General features: G+C 34.8%; 2 protein-coding genes across 3 annotated transcripts in view; one reads left to right on the top strand and one right to left on the bottom strand.

Annotated features, from left to right (window-relative positions):
* Positions 1-7: 7 nt before the first annotated feature.
* Positions 8-16,160, bottom strand: part of LOC110462346 — a 22,127-nt gene continuing 5,974 nt past the window's right edge. Inside the window, exons 1-6 of one of the 2 annotated variants that reach the window (XM_021516285.1) lie at positions 7,903-7,986; positions 5,865-6,034; positions 4,886-4,912; positions 4,103-4,288; positions 3,488-3,586; positions 8-3,127 (exon numbers count right to left, since the gene is read on the bottom strand). In XM_021516285.1, the coding sequence (XP_021371960.1) occupies positions 3,058-3,127; positions 3,488-3,586; positions 4,103-4,288; positions 4,886-4,912; positions 5,865-6,034 (552 nt within the window). In that variant the 5' untranslated portion in view covers positions 7,903-7,986 and the 3' untranslated portion in view covers positions 8-3,057. Of the gene's footprint in view, positions 3,128-3,487; positions 3,587-4,102; positions 4,289-4,885; positions 4,913-5,864; positions 6,035-7,902; positions 7,987-16,160 lie in introns of those variants that run through there. The other variant, XM_021516286.1, reaches the window with a different exon arrangement.
* Positions 9,320-16,160, top strand: part of LOC110462345 (LIM domain-binding protein 2-like) — a 32,471-nt gene continuing 25,630 nt past the window's right edge. Inside the window, exons 1-2 of the mRNA XM_021516284.1 lie at positions 9,320-9,449; positions 12,386-12,505. Coding sequence (XP_021371959.1) covers positions 12,453-12,505 — 53 coding nt within the window. The 5' untranslated portion in view covers positions 9,320-9,449; positions 12,386-12,452. The remainder of the gene's footprint in view (positions 9,450-12,385; positions 12,506-16,160) is intronic.

A 16,160-nucleotide genomic window follows, 5' to 3' on the forward strand; every position in this document is an offset into this window, starting at 1 on the left:
GGAAATCTTTGTTTACATGGATTAATTTTAATAAATATGACTGTTTACAAACATACACAAGTAAAGGCACAAATGGTTCTGCATATATGGTAAAGTTAACTACAAAGTTAAAACTAGTTTTTTTCATAAAAAATCTTTTGTCAGCAAATTTGACTAAAGCAAATATGTTAAACTAAAAGTATAATAAACTCAGTAGTTACAACTGGTGACCTGCAATTCAGTAATAAATTACAGAAGTTAAACAAAATTTAACATTGAGTGAAAAACAGATATAAAACATTTCCACTAATCTTTCTTTAGTGTGTGTTTACAATAGTTAACAGATCCACAAAACAGGTTCTAATTAATTATGGTTCTCTATGTGTTATTCTCGTAAAGAAAGGCCTTGACTCTAGTTATAGCTCTAAAGGATTTGTTGCCACAGGGTTCTGATTTTCATGATTCTCATTGCGACAACTTGTCCAACAAAAACCCAACATGAAAAATTAATAAAGATTCAAACCATCTTGACTATAGTATTTTGTACCATGGCAACTAGACCTGAAAGCCGGTACAAATTTATCCCACGAAAAATGACCTTACAATACTGGTAAATCCACGAAAATTAGCAACAATTAAGTAAAAAATATTTTTTACATTGATTTTTTCTTTAATTTCTTCAATACAGTGTTTGATAATTGAAACCTTATAAAGTTTGGACGGAACTAGCTTTCAACTTTACACTCAAAGAATTATTGATGGACCAAAGGACATTATGAGGTACAAAGACAAAGGCACATCCATACAGCTATAGTACTTTGTGGAGAAAAAAAAATTAAATGTTCTTACCGGACAAATCCATCTGTTGTTGTTTAAATATGAAAATATTAATAAACTCTTGTCAATTAATTATTGAAATCAATTAAGAACTAATAACTACAATATTGTATGAGTCAAATCAATAGAATCTCAATGTCTATATAATGTACTGTATATGTTCCAATATTATATCATGATTTGTTTGACTGATGTGCCGTAAGTCTAAAAGTAAAAAAAGAATTGTTAAAAAGACACGAGAGGAAAAATTCAACTCAGAGAAAAAACTTTAGATATATATATATTTTATCTACGTTTATACCAATGGTATTTTAAACAATGAGCAAATTTGTGAAGAGGTGAAGCATTGAAGTTTCCAGTACCTGTTATTCATTTGGAAATGTTTTCATGACATTGAAGATCTTTTACAGTACATATTTCTGAATTCAAAGTGACCACAATATACAAGATTGGTTTGGAAAGTAAATGTCCAGATTAATAACATTTCACTGTACATATCAAAATGACTTTTATCAAACTTTGGCACAAATAATAAAGCTGGCCCAAATTTTATATGATAATTGAATAAAATAAACAACATAATCAACAATACCCTGAACAAAGAAAAGGCACAAAGGGTGTGGTACATTCCTAGTTTTCTACTACAATGATTCAGTATAAGATACAGGATTATAATTGAGATTTGAAAACACTTCTCAAAACTTCATTTTCAAAACTTCTGAACCCTTTCACCACTGTAGACCATAATGGTCTCATCCAGATCAATGCATGGTCGAGTCTTCTAAAGTTACATAGGGATGAAAGGGTTACGGTAAAGGCTACTACCGTATCAGTTATCATCACTAAGGTGACTTCAGCTCAAAGCTTCTTTGACTTGGAGTAATCTCCCCTTTATACAGAAGATGAAACAGTCAAAAGGAGATTTTTTTGGCTTAAAGTAACATCCTGTTAAATTATTCATAGGCTCTGAAACCCATAAATTGGACAGTTATTTGATGCTGTGTTTCTATATATTGGTACTTTCTATGTATTTGTAAAAATACAAACTTTTAAAAAGAAGTTGCTCAAAACATTATATTCTAAAATTCTTAGTCATTAAAGCTATTTCATGTAAAGGTTATATAATATCAAATTCAGTAATCCATTTATTAAACATATATATTGTATACACATAAGATCATTTGTTTTCTAGTAGCACCATTATAACAATATGATAAATACATAACTCACAACTCTGTCGTTCACAACACAATTTCTCTAAATAATATCTCTTATTAATCAAAAATAATATCATAAATCCCTAGTTTCAGAATCATCAAAAAGTCTGAGATTCTTTCCCTATCTCAAAACCAGACCACCTTTAGATGAGATTGTTTTCTGATGCATGTATAAATAGATTATTTAAGATAAAACAATTTTATGATACCAGGTACAGATTCAAGAAAAAAACAACTTGGTATACAGTAAATTGTATATCAAAGCCCTTTTCTGTTAACATCATTTGAGATATTTTCAGAATTTATGTTGACACCACTGTCTGCAGATCTACAGATGATTGTGAAACTGGGCCGGAAGATCAAGGCGTATTGCATAGCCCATTAATAAATGTTATCTGCCAATTGCTCAGCAATGAAATAAGTATAAGGGTCGACATAGATGGCCAAAATGCAGGTCAAGCCTGCTAGTTACTGGTCATTTCAGTCTGATGACCATTTGACAGTAATATGGCATTTAAAATATGAAAAGTTTAATTCTAATATTACAGAGTCTTTTCGATACAGAATTTTAGAATTCAAAGTTTAAAAAGGTGATTTTAAAATAATGTAAATTTTGGGATAAGAAGTTCAAATGCAGGATATTCCATATTCTAGCATGCATTCTGCAGTAATTGTTGTATATATTACAAACTGTGTAGGTCATGCAAGTTCACCTTTGTTGGTGACTTGGCAGATATGTATTTTAAAACCTTAGACACTGTATCAAATGCATGGGTTCCTCACAATGTACATATCAATCATAAAATGTAACAGCAGCAAAAACGGCTATTGTCTGTATGACTAACATTTAACAAATAAAAGTGATGACAAATAGTTTAAAAAAATCCAAACAAAAGTTGTGTTTCCATAAATATATATAACACTCCATTTTTCTATGGCCATATTCCTCGAAGGCCAACTATCGTAATCTATATTCAATAGAACATGATCCCTTGTCTCCAAGACTGGATCGATCAGTCTGACCTCAGGCATACTGCTGTGACATGAGGGCGTCGTTCTCCGAGGCTGTGTGGCTGTGGGGTGTGGCAGAGGATCTAGGCAAAACAGACACCAGAAAAAACATTTATCTTCTCCTCAATAACAAAACATCAACATTCCTGATATTGGAAATTGGCAGATAATGAAAAAGCTTATTAGCACTTCTTCAGCCCCAGAGTTGAAGACACATACAAAAACAAAGTCGAAACCCTGGACCCTCCCATCTTTACTTTAACAGCATTGAAACCTTGTTGAAAAGCAAAACCATTGAACCTCCACTTTTGTAAAAAGGTGTTAAAGGCCACGTTACACAGCCTCGTTTAGAGGTTTGTGTACCTTAATGTTGATCATTCTATCTGATGTTTGTATGTGAAGTACAATATTTTTCGTAGAATGATATCAATAACATAAGTCACCTGTCTATGGCCTCCCCACTGTTGACAGAGTACTGTGGTGGGAGTTGGTATGGGGGTGGGGATGCGCTGTGAGCTTCTCGTCTTTCACGCCTCCGATCTCTGTAATATATAACAGACATTTAATTTTATGTATGTATCAGAGACTTTCCAAAATCTCATTGGTTATGATAAACAGATGATTTCCAAAGAGGACAAAAAATAAAATAAATACAACAATTGTCACTCTAAGTCTTCTTCAAGGGGGAAAATTGTTTCAAGTAACGTCTATCTTGCTTTTTCGAAGGTAGAAGAAATGACATACAAATGTATGACGTCACAATGACTCGTTGAATCTATGACCATATGATCATTGGAAATGATTTCATTTTAGTACATAATATAGGAACAGTCTTAGGGCAGTAATTTGTTCAACAAAAGACTACCTCTGACCAAAAAAAGTCCAAGGGAGGTAATTTGTCTAACTACAAACAACATGACTGACCTAACAGTCTTAAGGGGGTGGGGTGGGTGTTAGCTTGTTTAATTATAAAACATGAGTTATGATGAACAAGATTCTACTTCTGACAAACAGCAATATCAGGGGGTAAATTGCCATGTGAATTCAATTCATAATACCTCTGTAGTGTTCCCGGGGCAGATTGGCAGGTGTCTCGTCCATGCATACCCCTACGGTAGCGGTGCTCACGGTCAAGGGTCATTGAACCACTGCGGCTAGACAGCAGTAATGTATCTCTTTTCCTAGAGAGTTCCCTAAGGCCTTGTGATGCTCTTCTGATGGAGTTGTACTTATCCAAATCAATACTGAAAATCAAAAATATTATAAAGTTACATGCATATAAAATACATTGAATTCCTATCACCAATTTCTAAACAAAACATTGTCAAAATTGTTTGGACCAACACTGCATGTCACAATTAGACTGCAGCTACAAAAAATCAACAATGTGATGTCATGAATACAATTGTTAAACTTGTCAAAAACTTTCCCTTTGCTTAACAAGACTATATAGCTTTGTTTTGGGGGTTTTCGTGCTAAGTCGGAATTTTTAATCAGTTTTTAGAAAATGTGATGTTCTGACATCAAATTACGAATTATCATCTGGAGCATATATACATCATCTTTATCTCACATCGCTATGTAAGAAATACAGGAATCTGAAATTCTATCATTTTTGACAAGATTTAGCCCTCAAAACAAAATTATGCAGATCACCTATGAAATGATTCTCAAATAAATATCTCTTTCTTCACTTGGGGCTAATCTTGCCAAGATTGATTGTAATTTCTGTGATATTTATAGGAAGGATTCTTTTATCATGTTTAAACATTGATATTCATGCCCTCTCACTGTTTATCCTCTATGGGTGTACAGCAATGTTATAGTATATATGTACTCACTCTTCTTGACTTTCTGATTTCTTCCTCCTGCAATGAACAATATTTGATTTAAAACAAAAAAAAACAATAATCCTTTTCCCTTAATATGATCCTCTTATCTAAATTCATTAAAGAAGAACAAAGATATTAATTTAATTAATTGAATATTTCTGTTTCTATTTTATTATCTATTTTATATACTGTATATTAAAAAGTGTAAAGCAGAGTACACAAAACAGTTTTACAAAAATATTGTAAATGTTTTTATATAAACAACCTGAGTGTAGGACTGTAGTACTTAGACATAGCAAATAGCTCTTTTTACAACATTGACCGAATATTAGTAAATCAAATTAACACAGATTATAATTTTGCCATTTAGACATGTGAAGGAATTAAATTTTCACAATGTGTCAGCACAGAGGCAGGACACTCGGCATATAAAGTGTAAAATGAATACTCTTTATTATGGCATATTGAGCAAAACCAGCGGCTCACATATATATATATATATACCCATCTCTGTTTACCCATCTCCCAATGCTGATTTGCCTGTGACCTTTGACATTTTTTAACCTTGACCAATGACCATCAAAATTCAATCAAGTATAAAAATCCATGTTACCATACTATGGTGTAAATATAGACTATTTTTACATGGGGGTCAGTGAAATACATGCAAACTGTTTACTTCAAAAGTGGTCAAGTGTAATCTTTGCCCTTGACCCTTTACCCTTTAAACTTGACTGATGATCATGACCACCTAATTCTACTGGTGTCAAAATCAATCTTACTACACTACAGTGTGAATATAAAGTTACCAGTAATTTGTTTTGGGGGAAGTGAGATATCTTGTACACTATTTTTGCTATGGTCACATACAGGCAAAGACAGCTAGCTAGCATATATGGACACTCACAGCTAGCTAGCATATATGGACACTCACACCGACAGACAGACATACTGAGGGATATGATGAGAAAAAATTAAAACTACCAACCTTCTTGTGCAGCTACAGCAAAGGATCATGCTGAGGACCATTGCTAACAACAATACAACGCCTGCAGGAATCACCACAATGTACACAAACTCCATCCACATATCCCGACATCTCCGTTCCCCATCGCACAGGTCTGGTGGACTGAATACTGGCACAGGGTACACCTCCATCTGGAAACGCCCAAAGTGACAGTGAAACATTGTAATTACATAAGTATATATACGTGTAGTGGAACTGCACTGTGTCTTCTGTCAGCAACCAGGTGGTTCTCAATTGGTAGATCATCTGTCTAGAGTTTGGGAGTCCTGGGTTCAAATCCAGGTCTGGCATTTCATTTTTCTGCTCCTGTTACAGTATACGTAGTGCCTGTGACCAACCCTCTTTTCAAGTATTGGGCGAATTGCTTGGCAAGAGAATACCCGAACCTCGGTTTTAAACAATGTTGTCTTCATTGGAAACACATTTGGGTCAGGATGGGATTAAGGTTGGGAACTGGGAATTCGAAAAAGCCTGTCAGGTTTCCTCTGGCCTTGACACCCGTCTTACTACATTTTGACAATCTGATTAAAATTATCTGTTATATGGCTCCGCCTGAACTTCTGAATGTGCCGCGGTCAGGGTCACATTCAAGTGACCTTTAGATGAACCAATCAGAGGCGCGCTGGCAAAGGTTTGCCAGCGAATGGGAATATCATGGTTGATAGATAAATAGCGAGGGGTATCGAACAGATTAGTTTTCCAAAACAAATATGGCGCGGGAACTGACGTTTCTACGACGCTAAGGAAAACGTACCCATTGGGTAATAATTGTGTAGGCAACACCGCCATACAGTCTTTCTTCTTTAATAAAGTTTCGAATATCTTTCCTGTTCGTGTTTCAGACGATCAATCTCAAATAACTTCAGAACTGTCGCATCATTCTCATCAATGTCCGCCATATTTGTTACAACTCCAAGCGCCCTTTTGAAAGAGGGTCTCTGATTGGTCAAAATTTAATGAGTATTTATAAATATAAAGGTCACCTGAACGTGACTCTGACCGCGGCACACTCAGATGTTCAGGCGTAGTACGAAGTTAACGAAGCCATGTAACATATGATTTTAATCAGATTGACATTTTGACAGATAGATGTCCAGTCTGGTGTCGACAGGGCCAGACGTTTGGCATTTTCTTTCAATTTTAGTAGTTTTAATAAAGTCACAAATAAGTCTTTTTAATCTTCCATATCATTAAAATAAATTTAAAAAAAAATGTGTTTGTGTTGTTTTGAGTGTTGTGTTGAGTGTGACAAATGGCAGCTGTGAAAAGCTGACTCCGCACTCACACAGTTGCGTATTTTTCTACATGAAATCAATGTAGAAAGTTATCAATTAATTGATATATTTAAATATAAATCATTATATTCAGAATGGCGTATAAATTAAAAAGACAATTTAGGGCGAAACAACCCATTACTAACTCAGGCTAGGAAGGAAGCTGCTGTCTGATTTTCACTTATTATTCAAAACAAGAGATCCAAGAGGGATCTTAGCACCCACCATTTTACCATTTTCATTAGTTCTTTATCAGTTTGATCTATTCTCTTCTTTTCTCTTATCTGTTTGATCAGTTTACCTGTCCGCCAACTTAATCAATCTTTTTGTCAACCTCAAAAGTTAACATACACAACTCAGGACCAAGGGCAACCTACAATGTACATATCAAATTTGGGAACTCTTCCTTCAGTAAATTCAGAGAAATTGCAATTACAAACTTAAAATTTAACAAGATAGCTGACAAATATTTGATATGCATAGCTAAGAACAAGAGGAACCCTCTGTGAAATTTAAGAAAGATCTCTCCAGAACATTACATCCATCAGTTTTAATTTTCACGGAAACCTTTTATATCGATAATCAGATGATATATGAGCAGAACTGAACTGCCTTAACATTTTGGAGCAAACGAAAAATCAAAACGCGTTATGCGTTTCTCGGAAAGCAAAAGATTATTAAAATAAAGAAATGTGTATTAAATTGAAAATATCGTGAGTATTAACCTGACTTCCCCGATGAAACTTCACTTGTCGAAAGCAAACTCCTACTTCACCGGATATTGATTAATGGATGTTAAATTTAGACACAGCTCCGCGTGTCTTTTTCCGGAATTTGAACCCAATTTCCGGCAGAAAATTTAAGTGAACATTACTTTCGCTAACAATGCTTTATGCAACTGCACCAAGAAATTAATATAGTTCATGCCATTCTAAATTACGGCGCAGGTGTGCTCCATTGGCTCAAGTTTCCATCTGCATGTTTCTAATTTAATCTTAAGCAAAGGACTTGAAAATTTTTGAATATTTAGGATTTGAAGTCCATGGCCTCACTAGTTGTTTAAAATGTGATTAGCTTTCTCCGAAGATTAATAAACTTTATCAGCTTACCCGATTCCAATTTTTTTTGCATGAACAATATCTTCAAATGAACAATTTAAATCCAAATACATGCATTTAATTGCGTTTCCTCTGTATATATTGTGCATATTTAAGCACTGACTTAGATAGCATCCAATTCCGTGATGCAAGTTCATTTGAACATTAAGCTAACTATGATTTGACTACAGTATAGCTCTAGGAAATCTGCATACCTGGCAGAAAACACCCTAACCATTTGTCTTGTCGAAATAAAGTCTATTGCGTGACACAATTTGGATATATCTAAATATTCGTCAGTTTTAACAAGGAGTCTTAGATATAATCTAATTCCGTGGTCTTAATAATTATTTCAATAATTCCTGACAAGATATCTTATTTAACGTTATAATTACAACATTAGGAAGCCAGTCATATATTGAATCTGGAGCATAACTTTTGAAAATGATCAACACGTGCTATCCTATGCTAGCCTAGAAAAAACGCTGTTACATATTCTTCCATTTTTACAACAACAAAAAAACACTGCAATATCATGGTATAGAGTGTGGCTCTGAAAAAAAGAGCCCGATGTTAATTTCAGTGTTTTGAAAATAATTATGAAATGATTATTCTTATGTTCTTTTGTGACCGTGTGCTATTTTATACTATGAACATATGGACTTTAAAATCATTTTTTATTAGAATTGACAACTTTTTTTGTCTCAAACCCATGATAAAAAATATGTTATTGATATGTTTATCTCTTTTTTATTTTTTTTATTAATTGGGCAGAGACAGATATTATTTAGGAAGAACCACATACGGAGTTATCCATAACATCATCTTTGCAACTGGCAAATAGACAAACAATATAAGGAGATTTAGTTTCATTGTCTCCATAATAAATGAGAGATAAACAAAAAAAACACCGTCAGACAGTCTTGTAATATCAACAAGAGCTGTATATTTATTTTTATAAATACTACTAGAAAATCCGGAAAACTTGTTCCATTTCGGAATTTTTAACGTACGGTTCCATTGATTAGATAATTAGATTACTACCCAGCATGCATTGCAAATAACAATGTCGAGTATCTTTGTTGCTTGCACATTATAAAAAAGTGACTGTATGCTCTCTTAATTGCATTACTGCATCTATCGGGCTTATCTGCATCAAAGGTTGATAAACCTATGTAAGTATTTCGATGTGGTGTCCTAATTTTGCTGAAACCCTTCCAATATGTGTATTGCAGTCCTCGGTGTGACGATGCTCATTCACTCGAAATAACCATCATGACCATCTCGGCATCTAATCCTTGGTCCCTCCAAACATAACTCGAAAACTGTATTTATCTCTATGTATGCAATGCACCTACAGCATGCGGTACCTGCTAAATATATGCATTGGTGTTTTACTTATGAAATATGTTCAGCGTAGACTCTCATAAACTTGGTTGTGTATTGGAAGTGGAGCGGGTATTACTTGGTTGTGTATTGGAAATCGAGCAATATAAATTTAATGGATTGAGGGACAAATACAACGAAACAGTGTAGTAAAGGAGATAAAAGACATCAGTTAGTACTTATCAATCTTTATGACATGTTGTTGACACTGTGTCCCCAAAAAAGAATACCCCCATATCGCCCCTCTATGAAACCTCCACAGAGGGAGATCACCCTTCACAGCTACTCATCATTTTGAAGGATGACTTCAAGAATTATGCTGAAGAACTAACCTTTACATGTTTTGTTCATTTAGATAGAACAGCTTTAATTCGTCACATATTTATCAACCATCAAAATGGGCAGGGTATCAATGAAAAGGGGAGGGCGCCATGCATGTTATAAAAATTGTGGCAGTGGACACTGGTGATTAGAAAAGGAGTAAAATACTCAGAATTGAGCAANCAGCACCCTGCTATTCCTTGCTAGCTGGAACACTGTTATGGTTGGCTTGCAAACAACCTATAAAGTTTTGATAGCCTATTTTCAAGTTCAAAATATAATTTTGATAACGTAACATGAAGCAGAAATAGACTGCAAATCACCAACAACCAGTTAGTTCACTTGGTTTGAGCATCAATTTTAAAGGGGCTGGTCGGGGAAAAATTTACAAAATAAATGGGTGTAAATGTGTTCTCTGGCCTTCCAAAAGTTATACCACGGCAATATGATGGTCGAGTTCTGCTTGCAATGTCCAGTTTTGACCACTGAAATCTCGGGGAAGCCCCGCATAAATTTAGGGCAGATCTATTATATATGTCACGTGGTTGTTTAGAAAGTGAGGCAGCAACCATGTGACATATATACCACGTGCCGTCAACTCAACTAGCGGACAAGACAGCAATACTACTTTTTTTTTTCACAATTATAACCATTACTATTATCCATATGTTGTAAAGCGCTTTAGAGTAATTTTACAAATTATATAGGGCGCTATATAAATGTTGTATATTATTATTATTACTATACGTAAATAATTGTTTTCAAAGGTCATATATGATGCAAGTGTAGTATTCCTACCTATATGTTGTTATATATAACGGTATTGATACCTTGTGCCTGTCATGACTTTTGCATGCATCTTTTTCTTTCGTCACGATGTTTACTTTTGGCCTTGTTGATGACGCGCGTGCGGTAAAATTACATCACTGATCTGGGTCAATTGAGAGTTTTAGACTGTCAGGTGACGATTTAGGATTTCCTTAATATGATTATAATTTTTTCTCTTAGGGAGTGAATTTCAGCAAAATTTGAATCGGTATATTTCATAAGAAGGTATTTTAAACATGTGTATGCCATTTTAGCAAAGATGACATTTTTTCCCCGACCAGCCCCTTTAAGTTCAAAGGGTTCCAAGTTGGAATTCCAGTCTGGTCATGCATTTCTCTCTCTTTCTCTTGTTACATTTGCAATTGACACTCAAAAAATATATCTATGCCACAGAAGGTGGTATAGGGTCTTGTGTGTCTTTGAAGTGAAAGACTTTGTTATCGAGGAAGGACCAGGTAGCTCAATTGGTAGAGCATCTGTCTAGAATTCAGAGGGTACTTGGTTCAAATCCAAGTCTAGCCTACATTTTTCCCTTTCCTCTCCTGTTACAGATATGAACATCACATGTTTGACATACACTATGGCGTACAAAAAAAGTCATATTCAGAGGCCCAACAAGTAGCATTATCCCATGTTCTTTGCAAAAGGAAATTACCCACAAGTCGAACATGTACTTTAAGAAACAACAAAAGTCCTGCTTTATTTTGTTATTTAGTTTCAGTTCATTCACATAAAAATAATGAACCAATATTTTGAAAAATGCAATAAAATTGTGTGCAATTAAGTTATATGTAAGAAAATTCTTCAAAACCACATTATTGAGTAATATATTGATCCTATTTTAAAAGTTTGAAGCTGATCATTATTTTGAAATAATACAGTAGCTGCTAGCATAATAAGCCAATATTTTCACCAGAACATCCACAATATATATGGAAAGCAATAAAGTTTATGCTTACCGGTATATACATCTTTAAAAAGAGAGAAAATGGCAAATGAGTTGCCTACCTTGTTAGTTGATACTAGATGTAGGTCCCCATGAAATAACTTAACAGGTGCTTTCATATTTAAACTGCATTATGGGATAGATAGAAAGACCACAATGGTCCAAATTGCATACAAAAAAATCTTTGTGGTGCAACGACAAAGTTGTTTTGTGGTTTGACATCAGTAAATCAACTAATTCAATCAACTTGCTTGGAATAAAGAGAATAGTAACCAACTACCTGGCTTTGTTGTAGAGGATTCATTATACCAATATGTTTCAAAGGTATTCTCAAAAATGGAAAACATTACAGATAACCTTCTTTCAAACTATGTAACCATTCCCATCTGGTAGTGAACTAGTACTCCTATCACATATTATTTGTGATGCATTACATTCAGCGTTGTTCTGACGTTTTTCAACTATCAAAACCCCAAGTGAAGTCCTAAATGGTGAGGTTTGGCAATAAAGGAAATGATGCATTAATATATTGCTTCTGTAGGACCTTAATACAAGTAAATATTTCTTTGAAAATTTATGATACAGTTAACGTTGGACTGAAATGAGACAAGATTTTATGTATGTTTCCAGATTTTGTTTGTGAGTTCCATTTTAACCAATCATCATACTGGACAGAGCGCAATTCCTGGGTCCCAGGATGCCTGCAGGGCAGCCTATCCCATCCCCAATGGACAGAGATCATGGAATTGCGTAAGTCATCATTTTCAGTTACGATTTAAATAACTTCATTTCCTTATATTAACATATTGAAAGGTAAGGAAATACATTTTCTATGAATGTCATAAATTATAAGTTTCATAAATTATATAACTACAAAAGATTTTCAGAAGTTGTGCATGCAATGTATATATGTGTTTTTTGCAAATTATTGATATCATGGATGTGAAAAGGTAGACTACAGTCAGTTGTCACAGTACTAATGTAATTGCCTATCAATTTGGCCCATTTCAAATGAAATAAAGACATTTTCTGTCCATTTTGAGAAAGAATGAAAACAGATTTTTTTTTATCCATATATACATGTCGGTTTTGCAAACTTAGAGATTGATCTATCCTAAAATACCTGGAAAAAATCTGAGATTATATGTTGAAATAATGTACAGAAGTGGCGGATCCAGAGACCTATCTGGGGGGGGGGGGTCCATGTGGGGAAAATTGAGGTAGGAGTGTTTCTTGAAGCCCCAAAAAAACCTCTGGATCTGCCACTGTACAGGTAGCCTGATTGATATAGTCATGCCTGATGGTTCAGTGTTTTCCAAGAAAGTTTTGTGTGCTTTATTTATTGAACCTGCATATAAAATTAAATACATTGATTTACCACAAACAACAAATATATAGGAGAAAGAGAGAACAAGAGCATGGTACAACTGCTGCTAAAACTGCCAGGGGAGACCACTCTGTTTACTTTATGACTGCCCCAATAATATCAATGCAGGGAGGCAACTCCAATCATCTAACATGTGCCATAGAAAACAGTTAAAGTTTCTATCCTGAAGTAAGAATTATTTTGTTGTAATGGTTGATTATAATAAAAATCAAAGGCCCATTGATTATAAGGACTGTCAGTTGATTGTTTACAAACTGTAGTGAAATTCAATTGGACATATATATATATATGTATATATATGTCTTATAAATTTACATGTAAAATGTAAATAATGACAATCTACATAGCCACATTTTCTATTTATTGACAAGAAATTCAACTGACTTTTACTCATGTTCTTAATTCTTGCTTTTACATGTCAACTCTCCCAAAGAGTGTATGACTGTCCCACTAATAAAGGGACAGAAAAAGTTGTTGTGTCCGCCAACACAGCAGGATATGTTATCCATTAATTATTCCCACTTGCATCCCAAAAGATAGATCTCGTAACCATACATGGTTTCACAAGCTACTCAACTTCAATTTGCGTAAATCAGTCGCTTAATGTATGCAATAACATCAATTCATTACACAGATTCAAGCTTCCAAAACACTGTGTTAATTGTTTTAATCAAGTGTTTGTTAACGAACCTTGTTAACAATACAAAATGCAGACTTTTTGTCTACTATATAAATTTGTAATTTGAAGGAAAATGGAGAAATTGATAGCAAAATACTTGTGATAGGTATGAAAGAAAAAGTTGTTGTGTCCGCCAACAGCCTTTGGCCCCAGCAGGATATGTTATCCATTAATTATTCCCAATTGCATCCCAAAAGATAGATCTCGTAACCATACATGGTTTCACAAGCTACTCAACTTCAATTTGCGTAAATCAGACATTTAATGTATGCAATAACATCAATTCATTACACAGATTCAAGCTTCCAAAACACTGTGTTAAGTGTTTTAATCAAGTTTTTGTTAACGAACCTTGTTAACAATACAAAATGCAGACTTTTCGTCTACTATATAAATGTGTAATTTGAAGGAAAATGGAGAAATTGATAGCAAAATACTTGTGATAGGTATGACCAATATTGGTTGGCATTCTGACTGGATTCATCATCATGGTCACTTCGTTGGTAAGGCTTCAGAATGGCATCATCTTTGAGCTGTGTGGAAAGGTCAGAGAGGTCCTTATTCTCAAAACATAAGTTTAAGTTAGTCTTTATTGATATAGGTATGCATTGGTTTGCTCTTTCAAAATTTTCCTTGTATCCATTTCTGGGACTTTGCTTTAAAAGGGACAGATCCATCTGAGATGGTTCCAGATGTGTGATATGCAATATATATATTTTAAGATTGTTTACTTCTAAAATCAGTAGATTATCAAGTTTTTAAGAAACACCAATTAGGGTTGAGAGGACTAGTTTTTAATAGCAGATTAATTATAAAAGGGTTTGAGATAAGTTATCAAGATATATTGTATAATTTAGTAATTAAGGAAGCGATAAAAGTTAAGCTTTTGGAAATAGTTATTAAGGTAAGGGAGTTGGTTATTGAGTGATGAATTAGTTGTTAAGGGAATGGAGTTNTGAAAGAATTTGTTCCATATTTAGTCTGAAGCATCCTTTGATGAAGGGGAACAATTTTGTATAAACCGTGGGTCTGGCCCCCCAGGGGACTCGAGGGGTGGGGCCCAATAGGGGAAACATAGCAAATTATTCTTTAAAATCCCTCTTCTTCTTTAGGTATGAAAAGATTTGGTCCATATTTAGTGTGGAGCATCCTTGGGTAAAGGGAAACCATTTTGTAGAAATGGTGGGTGTGGCCCCCCTGGGACCTGAGGGGCGAGGCCCAATAGGGGAAATAGAGGTAAAACCTTTATAATCCTTCTACTAGTTCTAGATCTTCTACCATAGGGATTAAGGGATTTTATCCTTATTTAGTCTGGAGCATCCTTTGGCCAAGGGGACTCAATTTTGTATAATTGTTGGGTATGACACACACACACACACACACACACACACACACACACACACACACACCCTTGGGGCATAGGGGTGGGGCTCTGTTTGAAGTTTGTTCTCTCGCTATATTGCAAGTTCTGGATGGATCTTTATGAAATTTCATATGTACTTACAGCACCTAGCATGGAGTGCTATATCTTTACTTCTTACCAATTATTTTAAACATATTCAGGTGAGCGATATGGGCCCTCTGGGCCACTTGTTTACATTTTTTTTTCAAAACTACTGGGCCAATTTTGACCAAACTTGACATGGAACATTACTAGGACATGGGGATCTGAATTTATGATTTATATGGTTATGATCTCCACCCCAAAACTATATTATACAAATGCTGGGCATAAAGAGACGAATGCAGTTATGTTATTAGATTTTTAGGTCACCTTTGACAAAGTCTCAAGTGACCTATTGCGATCGCCTTTTGTCCGGCGTCGTGCGTCCGTAAACAATTTACATTTTCGACTTCTCCAAAACCCCTTAACCAATTTCAATGAAATTTTGCGGAAACCTTCCATGGCCAAAGGTCAACAAAATCAGTGGCGGGTTTGGTCCCCAGCCCCCAGGGGCCTGAGGGGTAGGGCCAAAAAGGGTCAAATTGACTAAAAATTCAAAAGTCATTTCTCAAGACCCAGATATGGTAGAATCAAATACTCTTCATAGATGGAAGGGTCTTAAGGTGCTTTACCAAAATTGTGAATTTCTTGACCCTGTAGTCTCACGTTTCCCCCTGGGGAGTGGGTAAACTTTGCTATAGTTTATATAGGGAAATCACATTTTGGACCAACATTTGTTTAATTTCCATTGGAAGTAATTCAATTTAGGTTAGCATTATCAGTATTAGGTAGCAGTTTGATGGTATGCACATATGAGCCCTGACTGACCCCAGGGGCTGATGGGTGGGGCCAAAAAGGGTTGAATTGACTGAAATTTCAAAAATCTTCTTCTCAA

Source organism: Mizuhopecten yessoensis, unplaced genomic scaffold (assembly GCF_002113885.1).
Source record: "Mizuhopecten yessoensis strain PY_sf001 unplaced genomic scaffold, ASM211388v2 scaffold10771, whole genome shotgun sequence".
Classification (NCBI taxonomy): Eukaryota; Metazoa; Mollusca; class Bivalvia; order Pectinida; family Pectinidae; genus Mizuhopecten; species Mizuhopecten yessoensis.